At 40.6% G+C, this 17500-nt stretch overlaps 1 protein-coding gene across 1 annotated transcript in view; it reads right to left on the bottom strand.

Annotated features, from left to right (window-relative positions):
* Positions 1–17500, bottom strand: part of LOC115223691 (exostosin-1) — a gene marked incomplete at its 5' end in the record, with an annotated part of 177277 nt that overhangs the window by 34905 nt on the left and 124872 nt on the right. Inside the window, one exon of the mRNA XM_029794364.2 lies at positions 1988–2107. Coding sequence (XP_029650224.2) covers positions 1988–2107 — 120 coding nt within the window. The remainder of the gene's footprint in view (positions 1–1987; positions 2108–17500) is intronic.

Raw genomic sequence — 17500 nt, 5'->3', positions numbered from 1 at the left:
CGGCAGAGAAATATTTATATCGCCCAGTTAAATCTATGCTGATGGATGGATTGTTGGAATGGAAGGCATAAACATACAGGTGTGTGTGTGCGTGTGTGCGTGTGCATAGAAATGTACATACAATCATATACACACACACACACACGTCTGTGTGTATATATATATATATATCTATATATATACACACATATCTATATAAACACACACACATATATATATACATAGATGCATATACACGTACATGTACCTGTACACATACATATATACACACACCTATACATACATATATATACACACACCTATACATACATATATATATAAACATACACCTATACATAATATATAGTATATATATAATATATATATATATATATATATATACACACACATACACCTATACATACATACATATGTATACACACACACACATATATACACACATATTTATACACACACATACACATAGATACACATACACATAGATACACACACACACATATATACATAGGCATACACATACATGCACACACACACCTATATAAATACACATAGATACACACACATATACACGCATACACATATACACGCACACATATACATTCATACATTTTATACATACACACATAAATGCTGTCAGACTGGTATAAGCATGTAGATGCACATGTAAGCAGTTATGTACGACTGTGTGCACTTACCTGTAAAAACAGATACCTGTTCAGATTTATGTCAATACGTACAAATGTAAATCCATATAGAAAAACAAATACACACACACACACATACATACATTTATGAAGGCGGATGCATACAGATACATACATGTTTATATATATGTGTAAATATGTATGTATGTGTGGAAGCGCAATGGCTCAGTGGTTAGGGTAGCGGACTTGTGGTCGTGGTTTCGATTCCCAGACCAGGAGTTGTGAGTGTTTACTGAGTGAAAACACCTAAAGCTCCATGAGGCTCTGGCAGGGGGTGGTGGTGAACCCTGCTGTACTCTTTCTTCCTGTTTCCATTGTACCTGTATTTCAAAGGCCAGCCTTTGTGTCACACTCTGTGTCATGCTGAATATCCCCGAGAACTACGTTAAGAGTACGTGTGTCTGTGGAGTGCTCAGCCACTTGCACGTTCATTTCATGAGTAGGCTGTTCCGTTGATTGGATCAACTGGAACTCTCACATCGTAACCGACGGAGTGCTACCGTGTGTGTGAGTGTGTGTGTGTATGCACATATATGCATTTATGTAGTCAGAATGTGTTGTTTCCCCGATATATTTTCTGATTTCTATTATTTTCTTGTAAGGCCATCCAGAAAGCTATTATTATGGAAGAACTTTACTGAAGAATTGAAGAAGCAATATGAGTCCCATGTGGAAGCCTCTTTTGTATTAGAAATAGCAGCTAAATCTCCATGAAATCATACACCACTGACTTTTGAAAAAGAACAATACACACGCACACACACACACTAAAAAGGAAACCACACTGTAGTACGTTAACATCTGGAAAATTATGATCCGTTGTGGTTAAAAGCATCCAGTTACACCTGGAACATTCAATATATAATTCTAAACAACCACAACGTTGAAACATATGTAGGAACAAATGATGTAAACTTGTGTTTATCTTAATTTCTCCTTTATATATATAATGTGTGTGTGAGAAACAAATGGAAAACAGGACAAGCAACACAAAGAACGACTCTTCATCAGTTGTTGGCTGTTTTTTAATCCGTATTTCTAGCATTCCACAAGATACGCCTTTGATAAAACAGTTGCTCCCGCAAAGCAAATTTGGGATTTTGCAGAGGGTCAAAATTAGCGACAAAAACAGGACAGTGAAAACAAACAGGAAAGGCTGGTACCACAACCTCGTTTAGGCTTAGCAGCCAGGAACTTTTCAGCCCCCAAGCCTAGTACAGAAAGATACACACATAGATATACATAAATATACAGAACAACAAATAGTAAACTGTTTCACTTACTTCCAAGACTGTTGTGACGATTTTATCCAAATTGGAAAAATATGTTTGCCACAAAAACTGTGTCTGCTGCTGCAGGCTAAGAATTTGTTCCTCAGGTATAGAGCGAACAATGGATGGAACCTGGAACAGAAAATACAAGAAATGAACTTTAGAAATAATACGAGAGAAAGCACACTTTGGTTATCTAAAATGCTGTAACGTGAATATTACCATTTATTGGAAGAAAGGTGAATTAGATGGTTTCCCCAAAAAATGTATTTTGAGGTTTTAGAAAGTTCTAAGTAATTCTTGATCATCTTATAAAAAAAAAAAAAACAGAAGTTAAGCCATCCATATCTGACCTCTCAAACCTACCCTGTAATGTCATTCTAAAAATAAGCAACATGTCATTGATGTTTTGAAGGTGTGAGATAATGTATGATTAATTCAAGACAATGAAAATAAATAAACACAACATTTGACAAAGTAATCGGAAAGCTAAAGGGTTTAAGTGAACTATAATCCATTTTATATACTAAAAACAGGTATGGCTGTGTGGTAAGAAGTTTGCTTCCCAACCACATAATTCCGGGTTCAGTCCCATTGCATGGCACCTTGAGCAAGTATCATCTACTATAGCCTTGGGCTGACTAAGGCCTTGTGAGTGGATTTGGTAGATGGAAACTGAAAGAAGCCTGTCGTGTATATGTATATATATATATATATATATGCGTGTGTCTTTGCGTCTGTGTTTGTCACCCCACCATCGCTTGACAACCAATGTCGGTGTGTTTAGCAGTTCAGGAAAGAGGCCCATTGTAGGTATGTATATATATATATATATATATATATATATATGTATGTATGTATGTATGTATGTATGTATGTGTGTGTGTATACGTTTACGTGTCTGTTTGTTCCCCCAACATCGCTTGACAACCGATGCTAGTGTGTTTACGTCCCTGTAACTTAACGGTTCGGCAAAAGCGACCAATAGAATAAGTACTAGACTTACAAAGAATGAGTGCTGAGGTCGATTTGCTCAACTAAAGGTGGTGCTCCAGCATGGCCACAGTCAAATGACTGAAACATGCAAACGAGTAAATGAGTATATTAGCAACAGAGGCAGTAGTAGCACTGAGAAGGAATATTCCTCCCCACAGACAAACTCTTCAGATTGGCTTTTGGCAATATAAGCGAGTGTGTATTTTGCAGCAAAAGCCAATATGAGAGCTTTCTCTCATGGTAACTACAGCAGTATAGCTTGTTCTTATAGAACATCCACTTTTAAGTATGGGATAAATATTAACGCTTGATATTGAAACTGCCCCTGCCTCTAATATATATATTTTTAATAAGCGACCCCAGGACTTATTCTTTGTAAGCCTAGTACTTATTCTATCGGTCATTCTATCGGCTAATTGTGACACCAGCGCCTGTTCTAGCACTGTCAATCTAAATATTGCTGGCAGGGAGATGAATAGCTGCTGCCTCTATCAGTTGAGTAACCATCATTGACAAGACCAAACAAGGTTGAAATCCAGTGACCTGCTGGACTCAGTGCTGGAGGTGGCAGGGATTTATCTCTCCACTAGTAATATAAACAAGTGTGCATTTTGCACCAAAGGCCTATATGAGAGTGTCTCTCTCGGTAACTACCGCAGTATAGCTTGTTCTAACAGAACAACCATGTTTAATTGGGGATAATTATTACTTCACTTTATATATATATATATATATATATACTCTTTTACTTGTTTCAGTCATTTGACTGTGGCCATGCTGGAGCACCGCCTTTAGTTGAGCAAATCGACCCCAGGACTTATTCTTTGTAAGCCTAGTACTTATTCTATCGGTCACTTTTGCCAAACCGCTAAGTTATGGGGACATAAACACACTAACATATTCACACACACATACACACATATATATACGACGGGCTTCTTTCAGTTTCTGTCTACCAAATTCACACACAAGGCTTTGGTTGACCCGAGGCTATAGTAGAAAACACTTGCAGTGGGACTGAACCCGGAACCATGTGGTTGGTAAGAAAGCTACTTACCACACAGCCACTCCTACGCCTATAATATATATATATATATATATATATATATTGGCCCTGTTATATATATTATAGGTCTCGCCAGTAATACAATAGATTTTGTCCCAGGAATTTTAGTTGCAGGTCTACTTGAATAGGATGTAAGGGGCACACATTTATTCAACAACAAGGGGCTAATTACAAAGTCAAATCTCCTTTTGATCAACTTTGAAAAGAGAAAAGACAAAAAAAAGAATCAACTAACAGTATTCTCATGTCCCTCTCCATTAATCCAGGTTTTATCCATCATTTATGCAATTTTACAACTAAATAAACCATTATTCTACCTTTCACTGCAAAACAAATAGATAAAAAAGGAAAAAGGGGGGATAATAGCCTCTCCCTTCCCCTGCCGGGGGGGGGGGGCCCTTCCTCCTCTGCTTACCTCCTCACCATTAACTGTATTGTTCAGCTCCCCTTTTGTTGAAAAAAGGAAAGAGATTGTCAATGACACTTCTGTTTGATGTTAAACCAGTCTCTGCTTAAAAGATAAGGGGAAAAAAACCCCCTAAAAAACAAAAACGTGGAGTGGGGACAGTCTAGAGACAGTTTTTGACCTTGTCTGCCATGGAGAACCCTTGACTATTTATTAAGATTTACCTACGTCCCTTCCCCTACCGCCCCCCCCCCCGTCCTTGCAACCCCCCACCCTCACTCGCTGGTTGTCCCAGCAGGACCAGACTAAAATACCCATTGCCTCCCTGCCCCACCCGCCACAACCTAGTCAAAAGAAAAGGAAATATTCTCAGGGTACCTATTTATAGATTTATGTATGTAAGATCTTTAAATCTTTCAACACGGGTGGGGGGGGGAGAAAAAGAGAGAGAAAGAGAAGGAGAGAAAGAGACGGAGGGAAAGAGAGAGAGAATTATGCATGTGAGACAGCAGCTACTTAAGTTAGCAGTGGTTCACTCATTAATTACAGCAAAGGAAACCAAAGCTAATTTGAAATTCATCTCATTAATTTTCTGCACTGTGGAGGCACATGGCCTAGTGGTTAGAGCAGTGGACTCGCGGTCGAAGGATTGTGGGTTCAAATCTCAGACCAGATGATGTGTGTGTTTATGAGCAAAACACCTAAGCTCCACGTGGCTCCGGCAGAACGTAACGGTGAACTTCTGCTAACTCTTTCACCACAACTTTCTCTCGCTCTTTCCTTCTGCATCTTGCAGCTTACCTGCGACGGACCGGCATCCCGTCCAGGTGGAGAACTTATATGCCCAGGAAACCGGCCCTTATGAGCATATATATATATACAACAGGCTTCCTTCAGTTTCCGCCCAGCAAATCCACTTACAAGGCTTTGGTCAGCCCAAGGCTTATAATAGAAGACACCTGCCCAAGGTGCCATGCAGTGGGACTGAACCTGGAACCAGGTGGTTGCGAAACAAACTTCTTACCACACAGCCCTGCCTGTTTGTGAGAGTAATAGACCTCGACTTGTTTGAAATCACAGACTTGCAGCTTACCTGCGACGGACTGGCGTTCCGTCCAGGTGGAGAACTTATACGCCAAGGAAACCAGGAAACCGGCCCTTATGAGCATATATATATACAACAGGCTTCCTTCAGTTTCTGCCCAGCAAATCCACTTACAAGGCTTTGGTCAGCCCAAGGCTTATAATCATCATTCATCATTGTTCGACTGTGGTCAGGTCTGTTGTATGCAGCATGGGATCCTACTACTGGTAAACAGTAAACCAGTACAACCTGTGTCAGTGGGGTAGAAAGGGCTCCTTAGCCGTAGTGAAGGCAATCTATCTAGGGAGATAACCTTACAATAAATCACACGGTCCGTAGCTTAGAAATACTGGGTTGACGTCCAGCGGGAACAGCTTTGTTTCATGGAGGAGGAAAGATCTTCTTTAGTACTTGGTTGTACAATGCTTTCCAATGTGTGTAGTAGTGGCGTGCGCACACATTATTAGCCATTTGAAAAGACTATGGAATTTACAAAAAGGCTTATAATAGAAGACACCTGCCCAAGGTGCCACACAGTGAGACTGAACCTGGTACCAGGTGGTTGCGAAACAAGTTTCTTACCACACAGTCATGCCTGCTTGTGAGAATAATAGACCTCGACTTGTTTGAAATCACAGACAGAAATGAATGATTCTATCAGAAGAAAATGAATGATGGTGGCGCTACTTGACAGGTTCTTTGCAGTCAGTCCCTTCTTAATTATCTCTTGATCTGAAACAGGTATATTTTTCATAGAGTTTGTACAGCAAATACTAATACAATACTTATGTACTGCGTAAAAACTTGTAAGAAAACGGGGTCGAAAAGCCAAATTTTATGTTTAAAACTAGCTGACCCTCCAGCATGAAAAGTTTCAGTCTGGTCTTGGAGAACGAAGACAAAAAACAAAAAGAAAAAAGAACCCCACCCCACACACACACAAAACGATGCCGACAGCAGCAGCAGCAACACCATTAAAACAGACTTGTGGCTTCTGTCTCTCTTTTCCGTTAGTTATCGGTGAGAAGAATCACCATGTTTCATTTCAGATTAATAAGAAGTAGTTTTTGTTTTTTCGTTTTTTTTTTTCAGTGTTTTATATTCTTTACTGAAAACATTGCCTCTGCTGCTCTCTCTCTCTCCCTCTCTCTCGGATCTATGAAAATACTATCTCTACACGCAGCAACTGTTTAACAAAAAAAAAAAAAAGAAAAAGAAAAACAACAATAAACTATTATTACTATTCACTAATATTATTATTACTGCTACAACTACGATTATTATTACCACTACAACCACTATCATTATTATTATTATTATTATTATATTATTCCTCTTTAATTCTATTATTATTATTATTATTATTATTATTATTATTATTATTCCTCTTTAATTCTATTATTATTATCATTATTATTATTATTATTATTCCTCGTTAATTCTAATATTATTATTAGTATTATCATAATCATCATCATCATTATTATTATTATTACTATCATTATATTATTATTATTATTATTATTCCTCTTTAATTCTAATAACTCAGATGGGATTTCCTCTGTGGCCTTTTCATTTGTTCAAGAGAGGCCTTCTCTACTAAAACGTAGTCGTTTTGCCATGAAAAATAACTTATGATCTCATATCAAGCTTAACATATAGACTAAGTTAATGTTTAGTACAGACTACAGCTTGATGATGGAATAACCGAAAAGACAAATGACAAGCAAGATATTTCACCGAGGTAAAAATAGACACTTTATGATGTTTTTTTTTCTCTTTCCTATTTTTCTTTCTATTTTACTAGTTTTTTTTCTTATTTTTCGTATTTTTTGTTTTATAGACATGTTTCTTCTTTGATTCTATATTTATTTTCTTCTGAGGAAGAACCACCCACCACCGCCACCGCCTGCCTGTGAAATTGTTCTTTTGAAAAAGTTTTCAAAAGAAATTATCTCTCTCTCTCTCTCTCTTTTTTTTTTTTTTTGTCTTTCCGAAGGAAATAAAAAGAAAATTTCTGTCATAAATCAGTTGATTAGATCCGCCACTGGTGCCGCTGCTGGTCGCCAATGTTTGTTAAAGTTTGGAAGGAAGGAGTTATTGAAATTGGTAAGATGTGAAGAATATAAAATAAAGAGAAAGAATACAAAAAAAAAAACGCAACATATATACAAAAAACAAAAAGTTAGTAACAAAAAAAAAAAACAAATTGATGCCATACTAAAACAGAAGAAAGTCTTAAGAGTTGGCCAATCAACATGATACCAGTATAAGAATGGGGGTGGAGTGGGGGGAGGAAAACAAAAATGAAGAATTTTGATGAAAAATCCAAAAAGATGCTAAACTGAAGCATTAAGCAGAGAAAGTGAAAGAGAGAGTGAAAGAGAGAAAGAGACAGGTGGGGGAGAGGAAAAAGCAAGATAAACTGCTCGTCTTGCAAATATAAGATGTACTTTTGGTAGAGTATGAGGTCAACAAAGTTCAAAAGAACATCAGAGGCGACTGTGTCATTTGCAGCAATCACGAGAAATAAGTTTCGGCGTTGAGAGAGAAAGAGAAGGAGAAGGAAAGTTTTGGTAAAGAATGGCAGACATCCATATCGGCATTGTGTTTGAATAGGAAGCAATTGTTCCTTGGGATATTGACAAAGATGTTGATGTGACGGTCGGCCAAGAACCAGGAACAGAACGCTAATGAAGCAGTCCAAGAATGAGGAATATACAGCTGAATCAACACCGGAGCCGATACTTATTTCTTTATTGCCCACAAGGGGCTAAACACAGACAAGGGAAACAAGTACAAACAAAGGGATTAAGTCGATTACATCGACCCCAGTGTGTAACTGGTGCGTAACTGGTACTTAATTTATCGACCCCGAAAGGATGAAAGGCAAAGTCGACTTCGACGGAATTTGAACTCAGAACGTAAAGACAGACGAAATACCTATTTCTTTACTACACACAAGGGGCTAAACACAGAGAGGACAAACAAGGACAAATGGATTAAGTCAATTATATCGACCCCAGTGCGTAACTGGTACTTAATTTATCAACAACGAAAGGATGAAAGGCAAAGTCGACCTCGGCGGAATTTGAACTCAGAACGTAGCAGCAGATGAAATACCTATTTCTTTACTACTCACAAGGGGCTAAACACAGAGGGGACAAACAAGGACAGACAAACAGATTAAGTCGATTATATCAACCCCAGTGTGTAACTGGTACTTATTTAATCGACCCTGAAAGAATGAAAGGCAAAGTCGACCTCGGCGGAATTTGAACTCAGAATGTAAAGACAGACGAAATACCTTTATTACCCACAAGGGGCTAAAAACAGAGGTGACAAACAAGGACAGACAAACAGATTAAGTCAATTATATTGACCCCAGTAATTCACTAGTGCTTAATTTATCGACCCCGAAAGGATGAAAGGCAAAGTTGACCTTGGTGGAATTTGAACTCAGAATGTAAGGACAGACGAAATACCACTAAGCATTTCGCCCAGTGTGCTAATGTTTCTGCCAGCTCGCTGGAGCCTATACTTGGTAGCTTTATTATTTATTTATGCCCCCTTTTCAAACCTACCCAGGCTCATGGGCCCAGTTTCCCTGGTTTCTGTGGCATATGTGCCCCTCCCCCCAGCTGGATGGGACGCCAGTCCATTGCAGTGTTACTCAAGAAACAGGAAGAAAGAGTGAGAGAAAGTTGTGGCGAAAGAGTACAACAGGGGTCACTACCACCCACTGCCGGAGCCTTGGTGAGCTTTTGGTGTGATTTCGTTCAATAAACATACACAACGCCTGGTCTGGGAATCGAAACTGCGATCCTCCGACTGCGAGTCCGCTGCCCTAACCACTGAACCATTGTGCCTCCACCATAGAGCATACTACTGCACCGTAATCTAAACAGCAATGCATTGTGGGTTGAGGCAGTCACTTAATCCCTTCAGTGCATAACGTTAACGTTGCTGCGAAACCAGTCCCCCCCCCACTCAGTGCAACTGACAATGCATGATGAATGACATAGTAGGTACACCCAAATGCACACATGCACTTGCACAATCTTCGAGTGTGCGTATGTATGGTGGTAGGGGTGGGGGTATTTTCCTAAACGTAGCTCTCAGGCAACACGGGTCGAGGGTCATTGATTCGAAAGTATCCTGCTGGTAAACAAGATTTTATAGATGCGTTTGCAGGAGAGAAGAGTGTGGTGCGTGGCTTTATAGCAGTAAAGGTACTTATGAGTAGATATGCACACGCACAAACATACAGTAGTCAACACTCATACATACACAAATCATATATATATATATGTATATATATATATATATATTGATACATATATCTACATATGTTTACATATAGGCGCAGGAGTGGCTGTGTGGTAAGTAGCTTGCTTACCAACCACATGGTTCTGGGTTCAGTCCCACTGCGTGGCACCTTGGGCAAGTGTCATCTGCTATAGTCTAGGGCCGACCAATGCCTTGTGAATGGATTTGGTAGACGGAAACTGAAAGAAGCCCGTCGTATATATGTGTGTGTATATGTTTGTGTGTCTGTGTTTGTCCCCCTAGCATTGCTTGACAACTGATGCTGGTGTGTTTACGTCCCTGTCACTTAGCAAGGCAGGACACAATAAGTATGGATGGCAATAACTGCAATAAATCTGATTGCCTCATTGCTATAAAAACATACGGAAGCTTGCAAGATTATTTCAGAAGTCGTCATGGAAAGCAAAAACAAACAAACTAAACCTGGAAAATGACTACAAAATATTAAAAAAAGGCCAAGAAACAGGAATAAAATGAAATGGCAAATGAGAAATATAAAAAAAATAAGGAAAAAAAAAGAGGAGAAATTGCAGAGTGGTAAAACAAAGTTCATTTGATTCCGTTCATGCTCAAAATTTAATCTGCGACATATTGCACTTTCTTTGGGTTAAAAACTGGTTTTAATAAAATATGATGTGACTGAAACGCTTTTTTTTTTGTCTTTTCTGCGTTTCATTTGCAGTGTGGGCATTCCTGTTGTTGTTGTTGTTGTTGATAACGTTACCAACATCATCATCATCATCGTCGTCAGCATCATTATTATCGTTATTACATAAGGCGGCGAGCTGGCAGAATCGTTAGCGTGCTGGATGAAACGCTTACCCGTATTTCACCCATCGCTATGTTGTTCCGAGTTCAAATTCCACAGAGGTCAAACTTTGCCTTTCACCCTTTCGGGGTTGATAAAATAGGAACCAGTTGAACACTGGGGAGGGGGGGGGTCAATGTAACTGACCCATCCTTGACCCCAGCAAAATTTGAAACCATTATCATCATTATCAGCATCATTATAATTATTATTAGTAGTAGTAGTATCCAATCAGCTGAACTGGCTCATAAGAAACAATGCTGCTGCTGCTGCTACTACAACTAAGAATAATAATAATGATGATAATAATAATACTTTCTACCAAAGGTACAAGGCGTTTGGTGGAAATGAGGAGACTAGTTGATTACAACGACCCCAGTAATTCACTAGCGCTTAATTTATTGACCCTGAAAGGATGAAAGGCAAAGTTCACCTCGACAGAATTTGAACTCAAAACGTAGCAATAGATGAAATACTTAACAGCATTTCATCCAGCATGGTAATGATTCCACCAGCTCATCACCTTATTGATAACGATGACGATGATGATGATAATAACAACAACCTGTTTTATAGGATACAATGTGGTTTAAATATTTTTGCTCCTATGTTTCATTTGCAATGTGGTTGTTTTTGATTTGTTAATGCTTGTTACTGTCATTATTATTAATATTATTATTATTATTATTATCATTGAGTGAGAGAGCAGTACATGCCATCAAAGTGACACTGGGGTAAAATATACGAAGCCCAGTAAACCCATCGTGACTACCCATCTGATAAGGGTACACCAAGCACATGCATCACAACCATATGTGCGCGACATGGTGATCTCACATCAAGATAAACAGCGCATGACCTTGCGGGTGGGGCCCAGTTAGAATTTTCTTCTGGTCGAGTAGCCCATCCCGCTCAAAAGGTCCCTAAATAAGGGTTGTTTAACTATGTTGAACGAAACACCCATGTTTCCAGAGGTGAACTATTCAAACCCCAAAGAATCCCTCTCAACACATGGCTATGATGCTCCCCCACTACTTCTGCTCGTGATCAGAGATGCACATATCGTCAGCCACTAAGGGACATGCTCAACTGGTTAAGGTCAAACAACTGACAAGCAAATCTGTGGTATTGAGCAGAATATTTGCTGTAGCCCATCTTTTATACCAAGACAAAACAGTGTACATGATAACACTTCCAGTCAGTTAAGATCAGAAGCCATGAGAGCCACCACCTGGTACTGCATTATTCATCATCATCATCATCATCATCATCATCGTTTAACGTCCGTTCTCCATGCTAGCATGGGTTGGACGGTTCGACCGGGGATCTGGGAAGCCAGAAGGCTGCACCAGGCTCCAGTCTTATCTGGCAATGTTTCTACAGCTGGATGCCCTTCCTAACGCCAACCACTCCGTGAGTGTAGTGGGTGCTTTTTACGTGCCACCAGCACAGGGGCCAGGCGAGGCTGGCAATGGCCACAGTTGGATTGGTGCATTTTATGGAAGCCAGTCAAGGCGACACTGGCTTCAGCTACGATTCGGATGGTGCTTTTTACGTGCCACCGACACGGAAGCCAGTCGAGGCGGTGCTGGCATCGGCCACAATTCGGATAGTGCTTTTTACGTACCTCCAGTCCCAGGGCCCAGGCATCTGCCAGGTGCTAGTCATAGGATTGGTTCAATTATTTTTATTATTATTATTATTATTATTATTATTATTCATTCATTCATTCAGTCAGTTAATCTGGTTTGTTAGAGAGACAAACAATAACAGCAAGAACAACAACAACAACAACAAGAATGGCAACAACAAATGATGTTGAAAAAAAGGAAAGAGTCCAATGAAAAATCTCACAGACCTAAAAACTAAATCTGACAAGGGAATTGTTATCTAAACTGCTGTTGGCAGCCAGGAGGGAAGATGGAAAAGGAAATTTGAGAGAAGCAAAGATTTCTTAAGAGAAGGTGATGAACATAGATTACCAGATTTTCCAAACAACGATAGCAAATAATAATAATAATAATAATGCTTATGTATTTTAATTCAACTTAAAAAAAAAAAAAAAAATGAACGAACTATTGAGTTTGGTTTAATGGCCTACCAATGTATACTATGAGTTTCTTTGCCCTAGGAGTCAGGAAGACACTCGGCAAGAAATGGAAGCAAAGTTTGAAAGAAGAAAAAAAAAGTAATAATAATGATAATAATAATAAGATTAGAGCCTGGTGCAGCCATCTGGTTCACCAGTCCTCAGTCAAATCATCCAACCCATGCTAGCAGGGAAAGCGGACGTTAAATGAATAATAATAACAATAATAATAATAATAATAATAATAATAATAATAATCCTTTCTGTTATAGACACAAGGTCTGAAATTTCAGGGGGAGGGAGACTACAATTACATCGGGGGGGGGGGGGCCCCAGTATTTCACAGGTACTTAATTTATTGACCCCCAAAAAGTGAAATGGCGCCAAGAGTTTTGTATGAGATGCCAATAATTCTGCCAACCTGTCACCTTATCATCACCAACAGCAACAACAACAACAATCACCCTGAAGGCAACACCCACTTTACTTTGGGGTGAGATAGAGGAAGTTTGGGGGGGACTCACCCCACCCAACCTGCCCGAACCACCAATAAAGCATTAAGGGAGGAATTCTGAAGACACAGCAAAAATATCTCTTCTCTTCTCTCTCTTTGTAGAATACATTATCCTGTCCCTGCAATTAATTCAATCCTAAGGGGACATTCATCATCATCATCATCCTCATCATCAGCACTATCACCACCATTATCACAAATTTACACCACCACCACCACCACCACTCTCCTGAAATCATCATCATCATCATCAACAGCAGCAGCAACACCATCACTACCATTACTATAGCTTCGTCATTGTCACCATCACGACCACCACCACCACCACCACCACCACCACCACCACCATCACGACGACCACCACCACCACCACAACTACTATCAAAACCCCCCCGCAGCCACCACCACCACCACAACTACTATCAAACCCCATCCCCGCAGCCACCACCACCACCATCACGACCACCACAACTACTATCAAAACCCCCCCCACCACAACTACTATCAAACCCCACCCCCGCAGCCACCACCACCACCACCACCACCACCACCACAACTACTATCAAAACCCCCCCGCAGCCACCACCACCACCACAACTACTATCAAACCCCACCCCCGCAGCCACCACCACCACCACCACCACCACCACCATCAAAGCCGCCACCATCACACTGCAGCTGTCTCTGCCACCTCCATCACCGCCACTGGCAACATCAAATCTTCGGTAACAGTTATATCTCCCAAGTCGCTGCTCAGCCCTTCTTCACATTAAACCCTTTTTCCCAGGCCCTGGCTTTCATCACACTCAATATTTAATACATTGTGTCATGTTTTAGGGGGCAGACAACAAAAAACCCCAGAGCTGTCACACACACACACACACACACACACACATGAACGCACACACATATACAAATGCACACAGACACATACCCAGAAAGCTATGTAGACAAACAAACTTACACAACAAATATTCAAATATATGTAAATACATAGGGTCGCTCTTTATGTTGTTTATTTTGTTTACCATTTGTTTCATTCGTTGTTCGCAAAAAAAAAAAAAAGTTTGTATTCCAGGTTTATGTATTTCGTATTTCATGTTGTTTACGTTCTGTGACGTCCTGTGCCCATATATGCACATGTATATACATGTATATGTAAGTATGTACATATATGAATGTATATATGCATATATTATTTGGCACGTAAAAAGCACCAACCGATCTTGCCGTTGCCAGCCTCCCCCGCTACCTGTGCCGGTGTCACGTAAAAAGCACCCACTACACTCACGGAGTGGTTGGCGTTAGGAAGGGCATCCAGCTGTAGAAACACTGTCAGATCAGACTGGAGCCTGGTGTAGCCTCCTGGCTTCCCAGAACCCAGTTTAACCGTCCAACCCATGCTAGCATGGAAAATGGACGTCAAACGATGATGATGATGATATATATATATATATATATATATATATATATATATCATCATCATCATCATCATCATTTAGCGTCCGTTTTCCATGCTAGCATGGGTTGGACGGTTCTACTGGGGTCTGTGAAGCCAGGAGGCTACACCAGGCTCCAGTCTGATCTGACAGTGTTTCTACAGCTGGATGCCCTTCCTAACGCCAACCACTCCGTGAGTGTAGTGGGTGCTTTTTACGTGACACCGGCACTGGTGCCAGACAGAGCTGGCAAACGGCCACGAACGGATGGTGCTTTTTATGTGCCACCGGCACGAGGGCCAGGCGAGGCTGGCAATATATATATATGCATATATTATTTATATTATGCATATATAAAATATTATATAAGCACACACTTATGCATGCATGCACACACATGTAGATTACTCTTGTACAAACATGTGTACGTTGCCGCATGCCCAAACACGAACTTAAACAACTAATGTATTATTCATATTTTCTTTCCTTTACTTGTTTCAGTCATTTGATTGCGGCCATGCTGGAGCACCGCATGTCCTCATCAACCCCAGGACTTATTCTTTGTAAGCCGATTACTTATTCTGTTAGTCTCTTTTGCCAAATCGCTAAATTACGGGGACTTAAACACACCAACATTGGTCGGGGGGACAAACATAGACCCACAAATAGAAATATATTTATATCATGGTACTCCGTCGGTTACAACGACGAGGGTTCCAGTTGATCCGATCAACGGAACAGCCTGCTTGTGAAATTTACGAGCAAGTGGCTGAGCACTCCACAGACACATGTACCCTTAATGTAGTTCTTGGGGAGATTTAGTGTGACATAGAATGTGGCAAGGCTGGCTCCTCTTAAATACAGGTACAAGAGAAACAGGAAGAAAGAGTGAGAGAAAGTTGTGGTTAAAGGGTACAGCAGGGTTCATCACCACACCCTGATGGAGCCTTGTGGAGCCTTAGGTGTTTTCGCTCAATAAACACTCACAACGCCCGGTCTGGGAATCGAAACCACAAGGCCGCTGCTCTAACCACTGGGCCATTGTGCCTCCACTATATATATATAAAATGAGAGAAGCCTGTTGTATATATATACACATAAATCTACAAATTCACATTTACTTACATACATACATATATATACAGAAACACACATATACAAACCATACACACACACACATATATATATATACACACATACATATACATACACACACACATATATAAACATATACATACACCCCCCATACATTCAAAGAAATGCAACAATATAACAATATGAAAAACAAAAACCCCAACAAAACAAAGAACAATAAAATGGGGTCAGTTTACTGAGCCCAGTGGCAAAAGTAGTGCACACAGCTGTTTAGGATGTGGTTTCTCAGCTGGGGTTAGAAGAGAAGGGTCCACAAGTGAAAAACAAAAACAAAACAAACCTAAAAGGGAGTGGGGTAAACTGGGGGTGGAGTGTAAATGTGATGCCCCACCCACTCCTGCCCCAGAAAACCCAATCCCTGCTTTATCAAACATCATTTCAGCTACAATAACAAATAAAGGGTCGCTACTGTTCCTACCCCACCTGTTTATCTTCCTTGTTGGAACATGCAGGGCTTAAAGATAGATAAAATGAACTACTTGCCCAAGGTATCATGCAGTGGGACTGAACCTGAAATCATGGTGTTGCAAAGTGTGCATCTTAACCATGATCCTACCATCGTGTTGTTTTATCCATACAGCCTTAAATACACACACACACACATATATGTTTCTTTATTACCCACAAGGGGCTAAAAACATAGTGGGGACAAACAAGGACAGACAAACGGATTAAGTCGATTACATCGACCCCAGTGCGTAACTGGTACTTAATTTATCGACCCTGAAAGGATGAAAGGCAAAGTCGACCTCGGCGGAATTTGAACTCGGAACGTAACGGCAGACAAAATACGGCTACGCATTTCGCTCGGCGTGCTAACGGTTCTGCCAGCTCGCCGCCTTATATATATATGATGGGAACACCACCACCACCATCATCAACAACCCCAGCGCCATCACCAACATCCTCAGTGCCATCACCACCACCACCAGCACCATTGCAGGACCAACGCTTCCTACACTTGAAGACTCGACTACTGCGACCGCATGAAGGGAACCACACCACCAGAAGACTCGACTATCATCATGAAGATAGAAGGGACAATTATCACCACCAACACCACCGCCATCAATCTAACAACAACAACAGCCACCGCCACTGCAGCCACCACCACCACCACCGACAACATCAGCCATCACAGCCTCCAAACATCAGAATCTCCCACACAAATTTTGCTATATGAATGAATGCAGGGTTCACCTTTGACCTGCTGTCAAAACTTACAGAACAGCTGGTGCAGTGAACACACGAATTTGGGTTTCCTAGCTGGGTTTCTAAGGCAGATCACATAAGACAGATAAGAGGCAGAGGAGGAGGTGGAAGAGGAGGTGGGTAGTAGCCCCTGTTGAAGCTTGCTGCAGTGCCAGACCCAGTCAGTCGGTCTAATAGGAATGGCCACCAGCATTGCCTCGAAACACAATGTGCAGAACCCAGATTGTCTAAAGCTTGTCAAGTTCTGTTTAGTCAACAACTTTACAATTTCGCTTTATCAGAAGCGCAGACGTGGGCGTGTGGGTATGGAGCTTGTTTCCGAATTCTATGGTCTTGGGTTCAGTTTCATTGCATGGAACCTTGGGTGAGCGTTGTCTTCTTTAACCCTGAGCTGACCAAAGTCTTGGAACAAGATTTGGTAGATGCA

This window comes from Octopus sinensis, linkage group LG23, assembly GCF_006345805.1.
Source record: "Octopus sinensis linkage group LG23, ASM634580v1, whole genome shotgun sequence".
Lineage (NCBI taxonomy): Eukaryota > Metazoa > Mollusca > Cephalopoda > Octopoda > Octopodidae > Octopus > Octopus sinensis.
Note: the sequence above shows the minus strand (reverse complement) of the source record. Positions and strands in the feature narration are given on the sequence as shown.